The following is a 20,887-nucleotide window of genomic DNA, read 5'->3' on the forward strand; positions in this document are numbered from 1 at the left end:
CCGCATAATGGCAGGGTGTGTGTATGTGATCTCAAATTCAAAAGAAGTTGGATCATGTAGCACAACATGACAAAACGTCATTGTTGTCATTCCTTCTCAGCACAGATGTTTCTCCAGGCCACAGTGCTACATCTGACATGAGACAGCAGCAGCACTGTGCAAATAACGAGTAAAGATAAAAACACAACGGTGCAATTGGACCATAAAAGTGTGAACAAACCACTGATGCCAACGAAAATACCCCAGAGAGCCAGGCCAAAACTGGGGGCAGACCCGTTCCTCTAAACAGCAGCCTTTACTTGGTAGTACATTACTTTTCCGGACTATGCAGCTTATTCGTACAGAGTTGGGAGACTGAAGTCCATCTCTGTATGTCAGCTGCAGACATTGAAGATTCTGTGAGTATGTTCTTACATTTTCTTCACATATTTACATACATGCATGCAGTAAACAGGTTGTGTCAGAAGTTGTTTATATATATATATATATATATATATGTGGAAACAACTTCAACATTCCTATCACAGGCTCCAGCTGTCTGTGCCCCTATTCTCAGACACGTTTGCGGAAGTATGGAAATTATTGCTATATTCAGAATTCAGTTTCTGATCTGTTGACTGTCAGAATGCATGTGTTTAGATAAAATCATCCACTTCGAGAACTCAGCCTTCCAATTCCACAGAATTGTAAAAACACTTAATTTCTTCTTAGATGGTTCCAAACTGAGCCCCGTGTTTGTAATGGTGAGTAATGATCCTGTATCAGTTGATTCTCTTGTAACCAACCCTGGTTCTAGATGGCTTGGGCTGGAGGAGGCATGACAGGTGGGCATGTTGATAGTCAGGTCTTGATTCGAGGATGATACCAATCCTCCAGTTAAAAAGGTCCATGGGACTTGCAGCTGACACTGATGACAAATGATGACAGCAGAACTAATGTTACTGGCTTAAATTAAAATATAAAGGTAAAGAAATTAAATATGCATGCATCTTCAAATGCATATGGAACACAAAAGAAATAAAGAATGCAATTTGAGTCCAAGAGGAATTTTTAATTTATGTTCTGATAGCTGTATACCATCTTAAGCTCTGAACAGTATATTCTGGGACTGGAACATGCTTGTTCCCTTAAATGTATATGCTCTCTCTACTTTAAATAAAATGTCACAATGTACACAGAAAACTCAATACAATGCTCTTACAACAACAAAAAAAAAAAAAAAAAAAAAAAGTTTACATATAACCTATTAAAACCTCTTCAAAGAAAAGCATGTGAGAAAACCCTGCAGTATCGTACTTGCGTATGTACAGGAAAATTAAATCCCACACTATAACGCACACATCAAAGTCAAAACTAAATTGCAGCCAGTAGTCCCCAGCTCACCCGCCCGTATCGCCACGGTTAACACTAATCCCCAGTTCCCTATAACTGCCACCTACTGTTGTCAAGCGCCGCCGACACTTAAACGCCAAGAGTGCTACCGATAACTAACACGTTAGGAGCCATTAAAACTGCAATGTCATTCCATCCATACAGGAAGTAAAAAACTGGAGAGAGGAAAAACAGTGGCTTGCTCTAACGCACCGCAGGCTCAATCCTGTAAAACACCACCACAAATGTATTAAACAGGATACAGTTCCTCCTAAACCCATAACACTGCCGACCCGGACGTTACATCCTCTGCTACAGTCGGTCTGTCTTCCATCACCTGAAGCTAAACAAGCAGCCACAATACATGAATGGAGCGCTTCAAAACTAATACCGCGTTATAACTCAGGTGGTGGATGCGCTTTCCACATACCGTGACTCGTACTTCAGCACTGAAATGTGCTGCATCCCCAAGGTAATGTCCTTTATAAAATTAAAGACGTAATTACTCTTAAGCACGTAGAAGCATTAAAACGCAGCGCAAGCCAACGGTTATAAACGAAATCGAACATACACTTCCGTTAAGACACAGCAGCGGTTAAATCCCTAGCGCAGCAACAATTCTACAGCCTCAGCCAGTTTGAAAAGTTAAAATCCAGGCATTAAAATGTTGGGCATCGCAAACCAAACAGAGGACATACGCTGCGCTCATACAGATGAGACCAAACGCGAGTTAAATACCTCTCGTTAGATTCCCAGTCATGCGGAGGCGGAAACCTTAAAGGGACACAGCACACCAAACGCTCCTACCCGCCACACATCTTAAGAACATTAAGTACATTCTGTTGGATGTTTGTGTTGATTTCAATGATGACACACAGACTGAAGTAATAACCAGGTAGACATGTTTGCTTTTAGAGGGAAATGTAGATATTTATTAGAAGTGATGCTACAAGCTTGAAAACTGATTCCCTTTTCCCATTCGGGAGAGAAGGACCAGAGTTTTGTCTAATGTTGTCTGGTATCAACTTCTGGGAATCAAAGAAATGCAATGTACACAGAGAAATAAAGCTTATGAACTGAATCCCCACCATGGTCATAAAATAGAATAATGACCAAAAGGAAACAAGAATCATGAAATCATCAATCGTATAAATATAATAGATAATAACTCAAATGAGCTAAGCTTACATATCCTGAGTTCTAACAGCTATAGAGGCACTTTGTAATGAGTAATTAACATGCCATGAGCTAAGCTTATGCAGCCTACATTCTGAACAACCTAAGGAAACACTTGCAAACAAATGTTACTTTAAAATAATGATTACACAATTGCTCAAATAAAGGCTTATATGGTAAGAATAAAGTATAAGGAAATATTGAAAGTGTTGGTAAAACAACTAATGGCAGATTTAATGTTGACAAAGCACACAATTTTCATCTAGATGAATGTAATGAATGTCCACTTTACACTGGAGACATTAGAGCGCACTGTTCACTATTTTTGTTACTGAATCATATGTGGAAGCACACATAACTGCATTTATGTTTCATATACTACTGTTTATTGTAATGGAATATAATAAAACTTACTAAGAGTTTGTTTCAGGAAAAAACATTTGAAGTGGCTGTAGGGAGCAAAACTGCTAATCGAATTAGGGAAAGATATTTACATGATTTAGGCATCGTGTTTTCGATTCCATTCTTTATGGTTTCAGCCTGTTGTTCATTACAGTGTATCTGCAATCTTGCTGTTGATTTTTGAACAACAGCATGGTCTGTCTATGCACATTAAGTTCTGCATGATGAATTTCCCTTTACATATTTTCAGAGGTCAGTTTTTATGATGAGGTTTTAAATATGCTGAACAAGTTCTTATGCTCACATTTTAATTTATTCTGAGATTATTAAATACAGTAGCAGGCTCATAATAAAAGAACCCCAGGAGTGTTTACTTGACCAAAAAAGACTCCTTCAAACTGTCCTCTGCCTGCTGCTTTGTGATGTTTCTCCATGCCTGGGGAATATCTGCAGGTTTTGCATTGTACTCCTTAGCAAACTGGTCATTGAATTTTGCCATGACATATTTCCAGTAGTTTGAAGCTTGTATGCTGGAATCTGCAGAAATATGCCAGTTTGGATATGTTTCCCTGTATTTCTTATAAGGGTGCCACTTGCCATCAGTATCTGTACACTTGAACTGTGTTTCACTGTTCACAAGTGTGGAACAGATGTTAGTTACTAATTTCTTAGAGTTGTCAAACCTGCAACATCCAAGTCCTTCAGGTCTATGTATTGAGGCACAGTGATCTTTGTGTGCCTCCCCTCCTGCCTCACAAGGTGCCTTGCAGAATGGACACTGTACCCCACAGCCAAAGACACGCCTGAACAACTCATTCTGCGGTTTGACTCTCAGTTTTCTCAGTTTGCTCTGAATGTCTCCATGCTTCAACTTTGCCTTTAGTGATTCCTCCATTTCTTCCACAGATTTTCTTAGCCAGTGAACAAATGATTCTGTATTTGCCCTGCTGAAAACTGTGACTGTTTCCAGTGCATCTTTGGGAATAATGAGCTTCTGTCCAAGATTAACACAGATATTACTGATGAATCCTTTCGTTCCATTTTCAGTTGTGTCATTTTGTGCCATTGTGATGGCCTGAATTATCTCCTTGGTGATTCCTTTGAGGTGATGTTCCTCTAACTCAAGCATTTTGCTTCCCTTTGAGAGCTGTTTGGTAATTTGATCCTGTATCCACTCCTTGACAAAGCGTTCATATGAGCAAATATATTTCACATAATTTTCAAAATTGCTCTCAGTGAGAAGCTGTTTTAAGACTGAGTACTGAAAAAAGGCTCGAGTGCTGAACTGAAGAGCATTCTGTCCTTGTAGCATCACATCAACAATGTCTGTCCCCAAGGAGTTGGAGATGTAGGCTTCCACTGCAGGACTCAAGCAGAGGTTTGTGAATGCTTCAGCTTTCCTCTGACACTGATCACAATCATTGAACAGGTCTTTGAAATCAGTGCAGTATTTGTGTTTGAACTGTTCAAGACATCTGCGAGGGTCATTATCTTTTATGTACGAATCATGCATTTCCATGAATTTTCTTGCAGCAAAGCCACAAATGTGTAGCTTTAAATCAAGCTCAAAGTTCTGAGTAAACCCAAGATTCTTGTTGGTTTTTAATCTTTCATCAGTCATGTTCAGTATCTCCTGGATATAAGTCTCATGGTAATCACATTTCTTATTAACCTTTTCCATTACGAGCTGGCTGCATGCCATAATAAGATTGTCTGCCATCTCTTGGATGTTTCTTGTATTTTCAGCGTAAAAAAGGCTCTTAACTTTTTTGAATAACCCCTTTTCATTCACTTTGAAGCGGACATGCCCGCACTGTTCAAGTTTAACTTTGTTCATTTCTTCTTGCAATGAGCTTCCCTTCTGCTTCAGATTTTCACGCAATTCTCCAAAGACGAGACTAAAAATGTCTTTTTTATGCAGTCCTTCGAAGCTTTGCTCGTTAAGTGTCTGCTGCCAAATTCCTTCAAATATCTTTTCAAGCTCCTCATCAGACTTTGGAGACTTGTCCTTTTTGAACTCCTCCACCAGATTCAGCACTTTTTGTTCCATCATTTCTGTGTGAGTTTTCTTGATTTTGTCCAACTCATCCATTCCTCTCTTGATATCAAATACTGCTTTCAGTTCCATTAGCACAGAGTTCTGAAGTTCCCTTCTGAGACATTTTGCACTATTTTGAAAGTCCTTTTTGTATCTCTCAACAAGGTAGACATGGCCCTCTTTTTGCTGAAAGTAGCATGTCAAATTTTCCAAAATGGTCTTTTCACCTTTGTCAAGCTCCAAGCAGGCCTCTCACTTCAGTCTACTGAGATAATCCTGCATGTCTGAATTCTCAAGCTTAGATTTCATTATTTGAAAATTAGACATTGTTGTTTCAGCAGTTGTTAACCAGTTGTACATGCACTTTCTGAAGCACGATTCCCATTTATTGAAATCTGTGCACAACTTTATGTATACATCAGCTACTAGACTATTCCTGAAATTGAATATGAAATTTTCATATTTCACAGCATTCCATAAGCTCTTTGCCCACTCCACAAATTCTGTTAAGCTGTTTCTTTGTGTCAATCTGCAGTTTTTGAAAACATCTATCACATTCTTTTTGAAGTCATAGACAGCTTCTGAGTAACCAGCATTTACTGGTGCCATTGGAGGATTTCCATGCCAGAGTCCAGGTATGTACCAATTCCCAGTCTCTGAATCATACTCCAACACATCAGTGAACTTCTTGTATGCATACTTGTTCTCCATTTTGGCTGCTGCCTCTGTCATCTCATTCAGTTGCTCCAACAGAAGCTTGCGGTCTTTCATGTTCTTGTCATGGGCTGAAACATCTGCTACATTCTGGTGTACAAACAGGCACTTGGGTTTCTTGCCCACTTCCTTCATCCTGAGGAAGGCATGGACCACAATTTGCAGAATGTCCTTCATCTCAGTGGAATTCTCCATGGCAATATTGATGATTGTGACATCACTCAGTCCAACAACGAGCGTGGCTAGCTCGTTGTCATGCTCATAGCTGTCATCCAGTTGCGCCAGTTCTGGGGATTTCAGCCCTTCAGTGTCAATGATCATTAAATAATCACAATTTAGTTCTTGTTTAAAATTTTCTGTGATTTTGATTAACAGCATAAAAGCTCCTCTCGTACATCGTCCACTGCTGACTGCAAACTGGACCCCAAACATTGTGTTTAGCAGAGTGGACTTCCCAGTACTCTGAACTCCTAAGACTGTGATCACCAAGATCTTCCTGTTAGGCTGCACCAAAGTGTTCAACTGAAACAGTACATCACTCACCCATCTTAGAGGTATATTTGAAGCGTCTCCGTTAACTATTTCAAGAGGGAAACCATCTAACAACAGCTTGGCACACAGTTTAGGTAAATGTAACATTTGTTGTTGTGAGTGTGAATTTCCTGGAAAAGATACGGCAGCTTCATAAAGCTGTCCCATTTCCCTTAAGAAGTGTTCAGTTCCTAAAGCACTACTTGAGATTTGTATGTCAAGTTGTGCAATCTCCACCTTATTTACAAATGAATGTTGGCATTTCTCCTTATACTGCTCTCTGAGACCAGAGAGGCTTTTGCGAGACAGATTATCCAGATTTATTCGCATCCATTTTAAGAAGTAGGCCCTCTCCAGCCTTGATCTGGACAGAGCAGTTATGAAGCAGCTCATGGCTTCAGACATTTCATAGCTGTTCTGCTTCTTCCTGAGTGCTCTCTTCTCCTCCTGGAGTTCACTCTTATAGTTCTCAATATTCTGATTACCAGCTTTTCGAAGTCTACACTCCTCTTTCTCTAACTTTGCTAACTTTTTCCAGATTTCACCTTGCAAAGGCAATTGAGTTTTTTTGAACTTCAGTGTGTCTTGGATTTTACTTGTGATTGCATCAGCATTTTCCTTAGCTTTCTGGCATTCCTTGATATCTTCATCAACTAGAATTCCAAGCTCATGTGCAACTTCTTCCAGTTGAGAATTCACAGGTGGGTTGCTGACAGCATTATTCATCATGACCCGCAGTTGTTGAACAAACTCTGCATCATTTTGTTTGTATTTTAAGATGATGTTTGTTGGTTTCAATTTCAACTGTTCAGCAGTTTTTTTTCAGAGAAGCAATATTAAAGGATTTGGTGTTTGCATTAGCTACAAAATACAACTGACCTTTAACATGCTGTTTCGTAAGTAGGCTGTGATTTGAATCCAAGTTGTCAAAGAACACAAAAACTGCAGTAGATGTCTGACAAAGGAATGAATACTGAGCGTCATATTTGACAATGTCTCCTCTTAAGTTTGCAACAGCCACAGGTTCAGGAAAGATGTCAATGTTTTTGTTTCCACATGGCAGATACCAACTAAGCTCCACCAAGCCATTTGAAATTTTCCTTGGTACATCTCCACAGTCCATGTCATGGTGTATGAAGGTGTCATGGTACTGCTGTGGATTACTCAGCAACTTGTTCAGAACTTGAGATTTGGAAATGCTGCAATCGCCAAGTCTTACAAAGGACACTAAGGGTAGGTTAGTTTCAATAATCCTTTCTTCCACAAACCCTCTGGGATCAGATAAGGAGTGTGGTCTAAACTTCTTCACAATGTCTCTCAAGGCCCAAAGCATGAGTGTGCTCTGCTCTGAGTCACAGTGGGGAAGAAGCAGAGGCACAGAGAACTGACACATTGACATTTTCAAAGCCATTTCCTGTTGGAGAAAGCCATCTGAGCAATGGAAGAAAGCAGTCACAATATCTAAAGGATTCACTTTTTGACTAGAGTCCTGGTTTACGATTAGGTTGTCCAGGTGACGGTATAGGTCCAAGTTTGATGAGTCTTGTCTGTCATCAGGTGACAGATCAGTTGTTGGAGCAAATTTGACACTTCTTGTGGTCACATTTACCATCATGAGTTTCTTGAGAAAAAGCCATGGTAAGTCTGATAGGGACTGGGCTGGGTCATCTGTCACTGACCTCTTGTCTATCTCTAGAATAGTACTCAATGAAAGTTTATTACTGTAGAATTGTTTCAACCCCAAGTCATCAAGAAAGCTCTCAAGGTTGGTTTCTGTTGAAAACAACAACAACAACAACAACAACAACATTTATAGAAACAAATCATATGGTCTTTTGAAACAAATGCATCATAAGTAAAAGTAACTAATAAGCTAGCAATGCTCTCAGCTTTGATGTTTTCAGGTGGGACTGGTAACGTAATTACAGTAAAATGTTACAATGTCTGGATCCGTTATAATGAATAATAAATGCACTAACTATTTAAAAAGAATAAGAATAAAGAATAAAGTCAATATCAAAGTGTTAATGTTAAATATTTTATTAACTTCTGTATAGATATATCTGTTCTAACTGATACCTCCTGAAGAGACATTTTGTGGTCCCATGTTTGATTCAGCAGGCCCTGTGTATGAAGGATCCACATGTCTTACCACGTCTTCCAATGCTTTGGACTGAAAAGAGTTAAAGTAAGGGTGTGAATGGCATGCATAGATAAGTGTCCAACCATCTGGCATGAAAACACTACAAATTTAAGCTCTTGCTTAAAATGTCTTAAATAGAAATAGTTAATGTTCAGTGCTTACCTCATCATAAGAAGAGTCCATTTTGAAAGAAATAAGTTATAAAGTTGACTATAATCCAGTTATCTTTTGACAAAGGAAACTATACAAATCAGACAAAGAAATTACACAAATTAGACATAAAACAACCATTTTTTGTTCTATGATTTGGTATGAATTATATATATATATATATATATATATATATATATATATATATATATATATATATATATATATATATATGTGTGTGTGTGTGTGTGTGTGTGTGTGTGTGTGTGTGTGTGTGTGTCATGATTAGCCCCTCCCAGCCACCGTGGTTCCCTGTCTTGTGTATTTTAGTTCTATTCCATGTCCCTCATTTCTAGTCTTGTTAAGTTCTTGTATTTAAACTGTATCTTGAGCCCTTAACTGCAGTTAACTTAGCCTCATTATTGTGAACTGATATTTGCTGGTTGTATGGCATACTTAATGCTCATTATGTGAATAGTGCTAAAAATAAGAAGCTCAGGCCTTCTGATCTAGGTTTGTATTTGATGCTGCGGAGTAAAACTAGAATACTTCATTTCGTGTTATTTCTAGGTATGAGCTGCTGGTTTGTGCAAAAATAGACCCAATACAAAGCATGTTTTTCTTTAGCTCGCCGAAAACTGGTAACACGCCTGGTGTAAAGGGTTACAATGATTAACTGATATGAGCGTAATGCTTGCGAGGTATCGTATTAATACAGAAATAGAATATTCTAATAGCCTAGTATACGTATAGCTGACTAATTATTCCTATGATGGCAGAGGATCTGAGTGGTTTCTGATAGCTGACGAGTTCGACTGAGGGCACTTGGACGACAACCATGTCTTATTTTGGGTTCAGGGATTCATGTTAGACTTTTAAGAGCTGAGCTGTGAAAAGGATGTAAAATTTTCATCGAGTTGGTCCATGATACATTTACGGCATTTAGCAGACGCTCTTATCCAGAGCGGCTTACAAAAGTGCTTTGTCATTTACTCATAGAATACATCCTAGTACAGTACAGGAGGTTAGAATTAAACATACCAATGAACTAGAATACTGTAGAAATACAGGGACGAATGCTGATACCTAGAAGTACAAAATATATCATGTCTATCTTAAACAATGATAAGTGCTATAAACAATAAGTGCTAGAGTTTGTTAAAAAGCATAAATAAGCACTATGATATCCTACAAAATCTGGAAATGTCTACGCTTCGCCATGTTGGTTGGATTTGCTATTAACATTTACATTCGTTATTTGTTCGCATTCATTTTTATCGATCCTATTTAGTTGCAAATAAATAGGGACACATGTAGGCTATTAAGTAAGAATGAATCATTTAAAAATAGGCTAATTTCAAAATGATTTGCTCGAAACTACGTTGATAAAAGTATATGTATCAAATAGCACATAAAATAACCTAAATAGAATTATATTTTAGAATGATCCAGCTACTTACTGTTCCCCGGGATGAAAAGCTTAAGTGTTTTATCAACGAACAGCTGTGCGTCTTAAATTCGTTCTTGAATTTAGTAGCCCCCCACCCCCACCAGATCGGGAGAAACTAAACAACCAATCTAATTACAAATGTTGCAATATTAACTGTTATGTACACATTTCCATAGTTAAGGTACTGTTGTTGAGATGTGTTTCATGTTTATAGGCTATGCACGTGTTTTCAATTCTAAATAAAAACAGACAGTAGTCAAAGTAGTAAGTCTTGAAAATGGTATAGTCTGTCTACAGGAAATGATGAAATCAAATGTCTAATTCATGGGAATCTTATTTACGCCGTAGGTTTCGTTTAAACTCTGGGGCGGGACACTGCTCACACCATCCAAATTAACTCATCACGTTGTTATGAGCAGGAAATATTGGGTGTGGGGAGTAGGGTGCATGTGACCCCCAAAACTCTACCTATGATTTAAACTAAAGATCATCATGGGAACCTAGACTTGAATGGGTAAGAGAATGTTGAAGACCCATTTGAAAATCCCTCTTCTGAAGTAGGCTACCTTCAAACTGAAATTATGGGTTTCCCTTTAGTGACATACCTTGCTGGATCCACACAAAAAGGATCCACACAGAATGTCAGGTTGTCTGAGCTCACACTACAACAGAATGTCAGGTTGTCTGTGAACTCATACTACAGCAAAATGTCAGGGGGTCTGATCTTGCAGCAGAATATCAAAGTATCTGTGATCTCAAACTACATCAAAATGTCAGATTGTCTGTGATCTCAAACTACGGCAGAATATCATTGTGTCAGTCTGTGATCTCAAATTACATCTGAATGTCAGGGTATCTGATATAAAACTACAGCAAAATGTTAGGGTCTCTGATCTCAAAATTGCAGTGGGATGTTGGGGTGTTCGTTTGGTCTTGTACGGATTTGTGAGATCTTGCACTATAGCAGAATGTCAAGGTGTCTGATCTAAAACTACAGCAGAATGTCTGTAATCTGATCTCAAACTCAAAAGAGGTTGGCCAACCTCTTTTGAGTTTTAATTTAAAAAATTATATATAATATTTGTATATATAATAATATTTATATATATAAATATTGCTATATAATATTTATATATATAAATAATATTTATATATATAAATATATAATAATATTTATATATATAAAATTATATATAATATATATATAATAATATATATATATATAATATTTGAATACTTGGAAAATTGGAAAATAAAAAAAAAAAATATATATATATATATATATATATATATATATATATATATATATATATATATATATATATATATAGTTTACCAATAAACAGGTATAGCTAGAATCAGTAGTGATTATACTAAGTCTGACAACTTAAGACAGCTCAGCAGAAATGTAGTAAATGCAGAAGTACCATCAGTGGAACAGTTGACTGGTGAATACATACAATCTTAAGAAAATTAGGTACATTCTGTTGTGGATTGTTGTGGTGACTTCAACTATGAAAAATTGACTAAAGTAATAACCAGGGAGACAATATGCAATTTTAGAGGGAGGTGTAGATGTTTGTTAGGAGTGATGTTGCAAGGTTGAAAGCTGATTCCTTTCTGCGTTTGACATCAAAGAAGAAGAACTGGTATTCCCTTCTCTGGACAGAAGCACCAGATTACCAGCCTACCCTATTCAGACACTGCTGTGTCTATGTCTCAAGGTTGAGTAGTTTCATCACCTTGTGCTGGTTCTTTCCTATGTATCCATAAATGGTGAAGTCTATTGTCATGAATTAAGTTTTTTGGTGTAATAACAGTCTAAAAATAACAGTACAAAGTCAACTACAACAAAATGTCAGGGTGTCTATGATCTTGCACTGCAGCAGAATATCAAAATATCCGTGATCTTAAACTACAGCTGAATGTCAGGGTTTTTGATCTGAAATTACAGCAGAATGTTGGGGTGTCTGCGATCTCAAATCAGACAACACTGCAATTGGACTATAAAGTCAATAACACACCTGCATCAAAGTGAGAACAAACTACCGATGCCAACTAAAATACCAGAGAGAACCAGGTCAAAACTCAGGGCAGAACTGTTTCCTCTAAAAAACAGCTTTTATTTGGTAGTAAATTACTTTTCCAGACTATGCAGCTTCCTCCTACAAAGTTCAAAGACCAATTTAAGTCAATGTTTGTATGTCAGTCCTATTTACTATCACCTACATCTGATGTTGATGAATCTAATAACATTTCCATGTTATCATTTTTCTGTGTATGTTGGTAGTGGGTAAGGGAGAACTCATTGTTATCTGCATGTGCTAATGGTGAAGCATGTTAAAACACAATATATATATATATGTGTAATGAATGCACACACGTAGAAGAAGATCCAGTTGCAAAGGTTTTATTTTAGCAGTCAAACTAATACGTGCAGTAGGATGGGTAAGCATGGTTGGGTCGGTCCGAGGTTGATGCACGGGGTAGTGTTCAGGAGGTGTCCCAGGGTCAGGCAGGAGATGAGGTCTAGAAGGCAAGCTGGAGTCAATAACTGGGAAAGCACACAGAATGAGGAAACGCTCAGTACGCCACATAGAAGCAATACTTCACGACTGGTAAGTAGAGTTTGGTCTGCTGTTGTAAAACCTGCAAAAACCTGCCTTACTGGAAAAGTATGACTGCATGCCTAGCGTTTGATAAGCATGCCTTTTTATTTTTGCAGTAAGGCAAGTTTTCCTTTTTCTGAACAAATTCATGTGGGGTTTATGATGAATAGATAGAGCCACTGGCAGAGCTCATTGGGGTGATTGTGTAAGAGGCAGAGAGTTGAATCTCAAGGTATCTGTGATTTCAAACTACAGCAGAATGTCAGAATGTGTGTGATCTTAAACTACAGCAGAATATCAGTGTGTCAGTCTTTGATCTCAAACTACAGCTAAATGTCAGGCCTTCTGATCTAACATTAGAGCAGAATGTAAGGGTGTCTGTGATATAAAACTACAGCAGAATGTCAGGGGGTATGTGATCTTGCACTACAGCAGAATGTCAAGGTGCCTGCTCTAAAACTACAGTAGAATGTCAGGTGTTTGTCTGTGATGTCAAACTCAAAGGAGGTTGGATCAAGCAGCATAACAGCATGATAAAAAAATGAAAAAAACAAATTTAAAGCCAACTTTATTGCCATTCCTTCTCACTGCAGATGTTTCTCCAGAACATTGTACTGCATTTGACATGAGATAGCAGCAGATACAGTGGAAACAATCAGAATTAGAATTAATTGTGCATTCAATGAGTAAAATATAAAACAGACAATGTCACGTTGCTGCTGGCCCGAGTGCAGATGGGCATGGAGCAGGACACACAGACTCCCTTAACAGTGACGTACATTTATTAACATAGAACACATACTATAACGGTGGCACTCACACACATTAATGACAGACATGACTATACATTTAACTGGGCACAGTCTACACAAACATTTTAACAGACTTCAGCAAACAATGACCAACACGATGCACACACTAGCAGAGGTTTAAATAGACACGCAACAGTAACCCCATGCAGGTGCGTGCAATCATGGAGGGCGTGGCTACAAATGATGGTGAACCCCCCTGCACGTGGCAGGCCGAACCACGTGACTCGTGGGGGGGAGCGTGTCGTGACAGACAACATTGCAACTGGACAAGATGAAAATCCCTCTTCTAAAGTAGGATAACTTTTCATTGAAATTATGGGTTTCCCTTTAGTGACATACCTCGCTGGATCCACGCAAAAAGAAAGTGGTTCAGTCTACATGCAAACTTGGATATCATCTTTCAAACTTCATGAAAACATTATACATTTAGTAAATAAAAGTAGTATTGGGGAAAAGAAGAAAACCAGCATTTGCTACTATTGACGTAAATCAACCAAAAGTGAATCAACCAGTGTTGACACGGGCAAACGGAGCAAGGTAGGGTACAATGATCTAAAACCACAAAACACATAGAATAGCATCAAAAATCAGTGAGCAATCAGGGACAAAACACCAGTTCAGAAACCAGTATTCCTTACTTCCTAATGATTATTATAATTTTTTTATTTTTCATTTTGCATGAGTGCATCTTGCAAGGATGACCTGAGATCAAACTCCCTCAACTTCTGCCATACTACCCTCAGTGACAGACACTGAGAACTCAGGATGGGAGCATCCTTTGGGGTGCACGGGTTATTATCCTTCCTCAGGTGTGGTCAGTTCTATTTAAAAGGCTGCATCAGTCACATCCTGGCATGTCTAATATGAAAGGCCTTGCTCAGTCTTTCTCATGGTGGCCAGGCATGAACAAGGCAAGAGACACAGAGAGACCTTACAGCATGTATGTTGTATGTCAAGAAAGCTCCCACAAAATGTACCACTACACCCATGGGAATGGCTTGCGAGTCATGGTTGCAAATTCACATTGACGGAACAGGGCCATTTTTTGGCAAAATGTTCTTGTTGATTATGAATGTAAATGTAAATATACAGTTTATAAACATGCATGTATTAATCTCTAGGGTACACATTAATTTATATACAGTCTCTTATTTTATATGTATGTGGTTCTTATTAGTTCAACTTAGCTTTAGGAATCACCCTGTTCCTTGTTTTATGGTATCATCCAATTATACACCATTGCTAGGTGATCCCAGGTGCTCCTCCTTCAATGTGACAGTCGTGGCCAAAAGTTCTGAGACTAGCATAAATTTTGGTTTTCACAGTTTGTTGCTTCAGTTTTTATAGTGGCAATTTGCATTAACTCTAGATTGTGAAGAGTGATCAGATGAATTGTAATTAATTGCAAAATCATTCCTTGCCAGAAAAATTAACCAAATCACAAAAATTATTGCATTCCAGCCATTGCATTTCAGCCCTGAAACAAAATTGCCTGCTAACATCATTTCAGTGATCTTCCTGTTAGCTCAAGAGAAAGTGTTTTAACAAGGACAAGGCAACTGATATCACTCTGTCATGCTGATTAGAAGAGCAGACTGGTTGCTTTAAAAGGGTTGTGGTGATTGAAGTTTTCTTCTGTTAACCATAGTTACCTCCAGGGAAACACGTTCAGTCATCATTGCATTATATCAAAAGAGCTTCACAGGCAAGGACATTGTTGCTTGTAAGATAGCACCTAAATCAACCATTTATTGACTTGATCAAGAAGTTCAAGGAGAGAGGTTTGATTGCAGTGAAGAAGGCTGCAGGGCTCCAAAGAAAGTCAAGCAGGTACCAAGAACATCTCCTAAAGAGGATGCAGCTATGGGATCAGTTCACCATCAGTGCAGAGCTTGCTCGGGAATGGCAGAAGGCAGATATGACTGCGTCTACGCGAAGTGTGAGGTGAAGGCTTTTGGAGGATGGCTTGGTGTCAAGAAGGGCAGCAAAGAAGCTGCTTCTCTCCAAGAAAAACATCAAGAACTGACATTCTGCAGGATGTATAGGGATTAGACTGTAGAGGACTGGGGTAAAGTTATTTTTCTCTGATGAAGCCCCCTTCAGACTGTTTGGGACATGTGGACAAATGGCTGTCCAGAGAAGAAAAGGTGAGCCTACCATGAGTCATGCGTTATGCCAGAAGTGAGGCATCCTGAGACCATTTATGTGTGGTGTTGCTTCTCATCCAAGGGAGTGGGTGTGCTCAAACTTTCTGCCTAAGAACACTGCCATGAATAAGGAATGTTATCAAAACATCTTCCAAGAGCAACTTCTCCCAATGATCCAGGAGCAATTTGGTGATGAACCATCATTTTTCCAGCATGATGGAGCATCATGTCGCAAGGCAAAAGTGATAATCAAGTGGCTCGGTGAACAAAACATTGACATTTTGGGTCCATGGCCAGGAAACTCCCCAGATCTCAATCCCATTGAAAACCTGTGGTCAATCCTCAAAAAGAGGGTGGACAAACAAAAACACAGAAACTGTGATCAACTCCAAACACTGATTAAGCAAGAATGGGTTGCCATCAGTCAAGATTTTGCCCAGAAACTGATATCCAGCATGCCAAGTCAAATTGCAGAAGTCAACACTGTAAATATTAAGTCTATGCTTAAACTGGATGTATTTGTCAATAAAAAGTTTTTAAAACTTATTAAATGCTTATAAGTGTACTTCACTATGACAGTCTCAAAACTTTTGGCCATGACTTTACACTCCAGAATTTTGTTCAGTCCTGAATAAAAGTATATCTACCCTTTAGGAAAATAGGTTTCCGATAAAATATTGTGTTAAAGTGTGTGCCCAAAAGTGACTCATATGTCCACAAAACAACATGGATGTATCTTTATTTCAATTAGATCTATAAAAAATGTGCAATCTTTTACTGGCATAGAGGATTACCATTATGGGAGGTCTGCTAAATTTCTTCTACATGCTCAAAATAAACGTACGGCACCTATTCTAGTTAAACTTTAAAACAACAACATCAGTGACCAATATAGCCACCCTTCTTTTCAATAACAGCCATAAGCCTTCAGTTCATGGTGTCTGTCAGTTTCTTAATCTGTTGATGATCAACTTTTTGTGCAGCAGCAACCACAGCCTCCCAGACACTATTCAAAGAGCTGTATTGTTTTCCTTCACTGTAAATCTCCTGTTTAAGAAGGGCCCATAAGTTCTCAATAGGGTTTAGGTCAGGTGTGGAAGGGGGCCATGTCATTATTCTTTCATCTTTAAGGCCTTTACTAGCTAGCCATGCAGTGGAGTACTTCATGCATGCGATGGAGCATTGTCCTGCATAAAAATCATGGTCTTCTTGAAAGATGCAGCACTGTACCACTGCTTGAAGAAAGTGTCTTCTAAAAACTGGCAGTGTCTTCTAAAAGTGTCTTCTAAAAACTGGCAACTCCCTTATACAAGGGAGTTGATTTTGAGTCCATCTTTGGCCCCAAAAGCTCCAACTAGCTCATCTTTATTAATACCAGCCCATAGCAGTACCTCACCTCCCCCTTGCTGGTGTCTGAGTCGAAGTGGAGCTCTCTGGCCGTTAATAATCCAGCCAAGGGCCCATCCATCTGGTCCGTCAAGAGTCACTCTCATTTCAACTGTCCATAAAGCCTTGGCCCAGTCTTGATGTTTCACCTTATGCATCTTGTTTAGTGGTGGTCCGGTTTCAGCTCTCCATACCTTGGTCATGTCTGAACACCTTGTAATTCTGGTCACTCCAGGTAGGTTGCAGTTCTGGAATATGACAGCACTGGAGGATAATGGGTTCCTGGTCGCTTCATGTTTGATAGTTCTCAAATCTTTGCCAGTTAATTTGCGGGGGGGGGGTTTTCTCAACACGTTTCTTGCGACCCTGTTGACTACTTGCAACAAAACATTTGATGGTTCTGTGATCACACCCAATATCCTATTCATTTTAAGAGTGCTGCATTACTCTGAAAGACTTTTTACAATTATTGATTTTTCAGAGTCAGAAGAATCTCTTTTTTGGCCTATTTTGCCTGAGGAAAAGCAGCTGTCTAATAATTATAATTATGCACACCTTGATATAGCGTCATACCTTGACCCGCCATGATTACACAAATACACATCACCTGATATGCCTAAATCCAACTAGAATTTAAGTTTATACAGCTTGGAGTTGGAAGATACGTATAAGAATGATGATTTTGTCAAAATACTCTTGTCTAATAATTGTGCACACAGTGTACAAAAAAGATTTCAATTCATAAAAAACAATTTCAATTCATAAAAACAAAAAATATATGTATTAATTTGGAAAGAGATATGCTTTGACATTTTGAGTGGGACCAGCGAGTGGCATGAAAGTGAAAGTGAAATCATGATATTCTCCAAAGCTGATGAAAGTGTTGACAAAAAAGTTACCAAGATCTCAGCTATATGGAAGTGTCTTGGATATCTGAAAAGTGATGAAGCACAGATTAAGATGGCCTGCAAAATATGTCATTGGTCAGTGCAAACCAAGATGAGAAGAACAACAAACCTTTCACAGAGCGACCAACCACACCAACAGTGTGAAACTACAGCCCATGTCAGAACATCCACATTTTAGCTGCGCTTACGGTACCAAAGCAAAAATAAATCGTGTCGTCTTTTGCGGCCATTGTTTCAGTTTCAATGATGTAACATGCACACATGTAGCATAATGACTGGTTAACAAGTAACAGGTTTCTATCTTTAAAATATTAGAGTGATGTGAAACTAGCAAATAATTTATATCACTTTATTTTGTTAAAATAAACTTTAAGGCAGATAAAGCATGTTTGCACAGTTAAATGTGTACATCATATTATTCTATTTTTGCTGATAAAATATACTCAATCATTAGCAGGATGGTCTTCAAGCTGGCAGCATTATGAAATGATATATCATGATAAAAATCTATATTGATCAATATGGGAAAATATCATGATCATATTTTTGCCATATCGCCCAGCTCTAATGTAAACTATGTAAAACCATCTTTCAGCATCTGGGCTTGGGCAAGAAAAAAGATTTCTAACACAAGAAATAATTAAGCATACCTTAATAATCCACACAAGAGGCAGAAGTAACATTTAAGAAGACCGTTGACCTTATTTCTTCACCACTGTAAATGCAGAGTAAACTGTTTTTCCAGAGACATAAACTTTAATTTATTTAAATAGAGTTCATATAGAGTTCATATAAACCTTTCCGCATTAATGTCCTTCCTCTGCATAAGAGCCTGGAATTGTACTGGGCCAAACTATTATTAGTAGTAGCAGTAGCAGCAGCAGTAGTATTAGTAGTAATAGTAGTAGTATTTTGCTTTAAGATCAGACTTTCTCCACTGTGTGACATTTTTGTTTTATTGTGTACCACTGTATATTTTGTATATGTACGTGAAATAGGCAGAATCATGGGACTGAGCTAAAAATTTATTTGTTTCCATTGCAAAGCAAAAGTATTTCATTATTGATGTCATATAGCCATTTAGGCTGCAGTTACTGCAAATACAGTATTCACCATATCATAAGACAAATGACAAAAGTATTAGGAAGTATTATGAGAAGATCAAGAGGAAATTGCATCCATGAATTAAGTCAAAGAAAATCCGAGTTAAAATAATACAGAAAAAAGCATCCAAAAGAATTACATCATACATGATCCTTTTTTGTTTTTGCCACAGAGATTAACAGGTTCTAAATGTAAATAAAACAATAATTATTGAATTATCATTAAAAGGAAAGTTAAAATTGTCACCTGGGATTTTATTAATATAGCAAAGACAATTAAGCATTTATTCAAGCAAAAATTGTGTCTTCTTACATTGCAGTGCATCATTGTGTGGCCTTGCCACTAATAACCATGTGTGTCAATTTACTGGTTTTCTGCATTCTACAAAATGAAAATAATAATAGCATTATTGCAAGTTTTATTTTAAAATGCTTAAAATGAATAAAGGTAAATGTAAATAAAGCTTATTTAGCATTTGTATTTAATTTTAATGTAAACGTTGTACAAAATCAAGAACTAAAATAACACCAAAGACAAAAAAGGGAAATGGCTGATATGTTTGTTTTTTGTTTTGTTTTTTTGCTGCGAGGGCTCAATTGATATATCTTTGCTAAACCGAGCTAACATATTTCTTAATAATAGTTTGGTGAAAAATAAAAACAGTTTTACACAGGTAAATGTCAAAGGTAGTCACTTACACCATCACACCTCCTAATGTTGATGCTTGTGTGTGGTGATACCAAATTATTTCCTAGGAAAAACATGATTCATTTCCATTTTTATCTAATGTGACTTTTGTCCCTTTTTATAGATACCAATGTTAAAAACACATAAAAAAGGTCAAGATTTTGAGAAATAACTCAGCAACGTGCAATGATTTAAGCATGCAGTTTACAAGATACTAATCTGTGGGCTTAAGAGTCCCTGTCTTGTTAGCCATGTTAGGCTTATAGGTCCAGTGCAAGCAAAAGTTGGACAAACATGTCCACATTTGAAGTAAATGGAGGGTTGTGTAAGTTTGATTTTTAATCAAACTATTCATTTAAGTCTGCAGTTTGAATTTGTCTTCTCACAATCCAGGTATCGATATCTTATTTAAATACTAGTGAATTAAAGTAATGTAAGCCACTGAAAAATAAAATTACAAAGTAGTATGATAGAATGATTTCTAAGTTATCTTCTGAAAGGGTATTAGCATCATTGCAAATTCTACTTTTAACCATTTGGTGAAAAATAACTTGAATGCAGTATCTTGTGAATTTCACACCTTTAATACTACATCAATCTACTACACATTTAGCAGAATTCTTTTATAGTTACAACTGGTAAAATCTACTACTAGAGTGTTTATTTGATGCTGAACGACTCTTTCAAACTGTTCTTCGCCTGTTCCATTGTGATTCTTTTCCATGCTTGGGGAATATCTGCAGGTTTTGCATTGTACTTCTTTGCAAACTGGTCATTGAATTTTGTTATCACATATTTCCAGTAGTCTGCAGCTTGTATGCTGGGATCTGCAGGAATATGCCAGTTGGGAAATATTTCCCTGTATCTCTTATAAGGATGATACTGATTACCAGTTTCTAGGCACCTGAACTGTGTTTCACTGTTCACACTTGTAGAACAGATGTCAGTTACTAATTTCTTAGAGTTGTCAAACCTGTAACATCCAAGTCCTTCAGGTCTATGTATTGAGGCACAGTGATCTTTGTGTGCCTCCCCTCCTGCCTCACAAGGTGCCTTGCAGAATGGACACTGTACCCCACAGCCAAAGACACGCCTGAACAACTCATTCTGCGGTTTGACTCTCAGTTTTCTCAGTTTGCTCTGAATGTCTCCATGCTTCAACTTTGTCTTTAGTGATTCCTCCATTTCTTCCACAGATTTTCTTAGCCAGTGAACAAATGATTCTGTATTTGCCCTGCTGAAAACTGTGACTGTTTCCA

At 37.8% G+C, this 20,887-nt stretch overlaps 1 protein-coding gene across 1 annotated transcript; it reads right to left on the minus strand.

Annotated features, from left to right (window-relative positions):
- Nucleotides 1-6,910: 6,910 nt before the first annotated feature.
- Nucleotides 6,911-9,961, minus strand: LOC118240149 (up-regulator of cell proliferation-like). Its single transcript, XM_081695203.1, has 4 exons — nt 9,567-9,961; nt 8,538-8,616; nt 8,312-8,405; nt 6,911-8,005 (listed from the first exon to the last, which is right to left on the minus strand). The coding sequence occupies exons 2-4, from the start codon at nt 8,556-8,558 to the stop codon at nt 7,041-7,043; spliced, it is 1,080 nt and encodes a 359-aa protein (XP_081551329.1). The 5' UTR covers nt 8,559-8,616; nt 9,567-9,961; the 3' UTR covers nt 6,911-7,040.
- Between the last annotated feature and the right edge of the window lie 10,926 nt (nt 9,962-20,887).

The sequence above is a fragment of the Electrophorus electricus genome, chromosome 13 (genome assembly GCF_041902795.1).
Source record: "Electrophorus electricus isolate QZ-2024a chromosome 13, ASM4190279v1, whole genome shotgun sequence".
Classification (NCBI taxonomy): domain Eukaryota; kingdom Metazoa; phylum Chordata; class Actinopteri; order Gymnotiformes; family Gymnotidae; genus Electrophorus; species Electrophorus electricus.

Bases quoted from the DNA above. Each gene is read 5' to 3' on its own strand.
- LOC118240149 (XM_081695203.1), bottom strand. From the start codon at position 8,558: ATGGACTCTTCTTATGATGAG. The intron at 8,406-8,537 runs GTAAGCACTGAA...AACTCTTTTCAG, and splicing joins TGGACTCTTCTTATGATGAG to TCCAAAGCATTGGAAGACGT. The intron at 8,006-8,311 runs GTATCAGTTAGA...TGTTTTCAACAG, and splicing joins ACAAAATGTCTCTTCAGGAG to AAACCAACCTTGAGAGCTTT.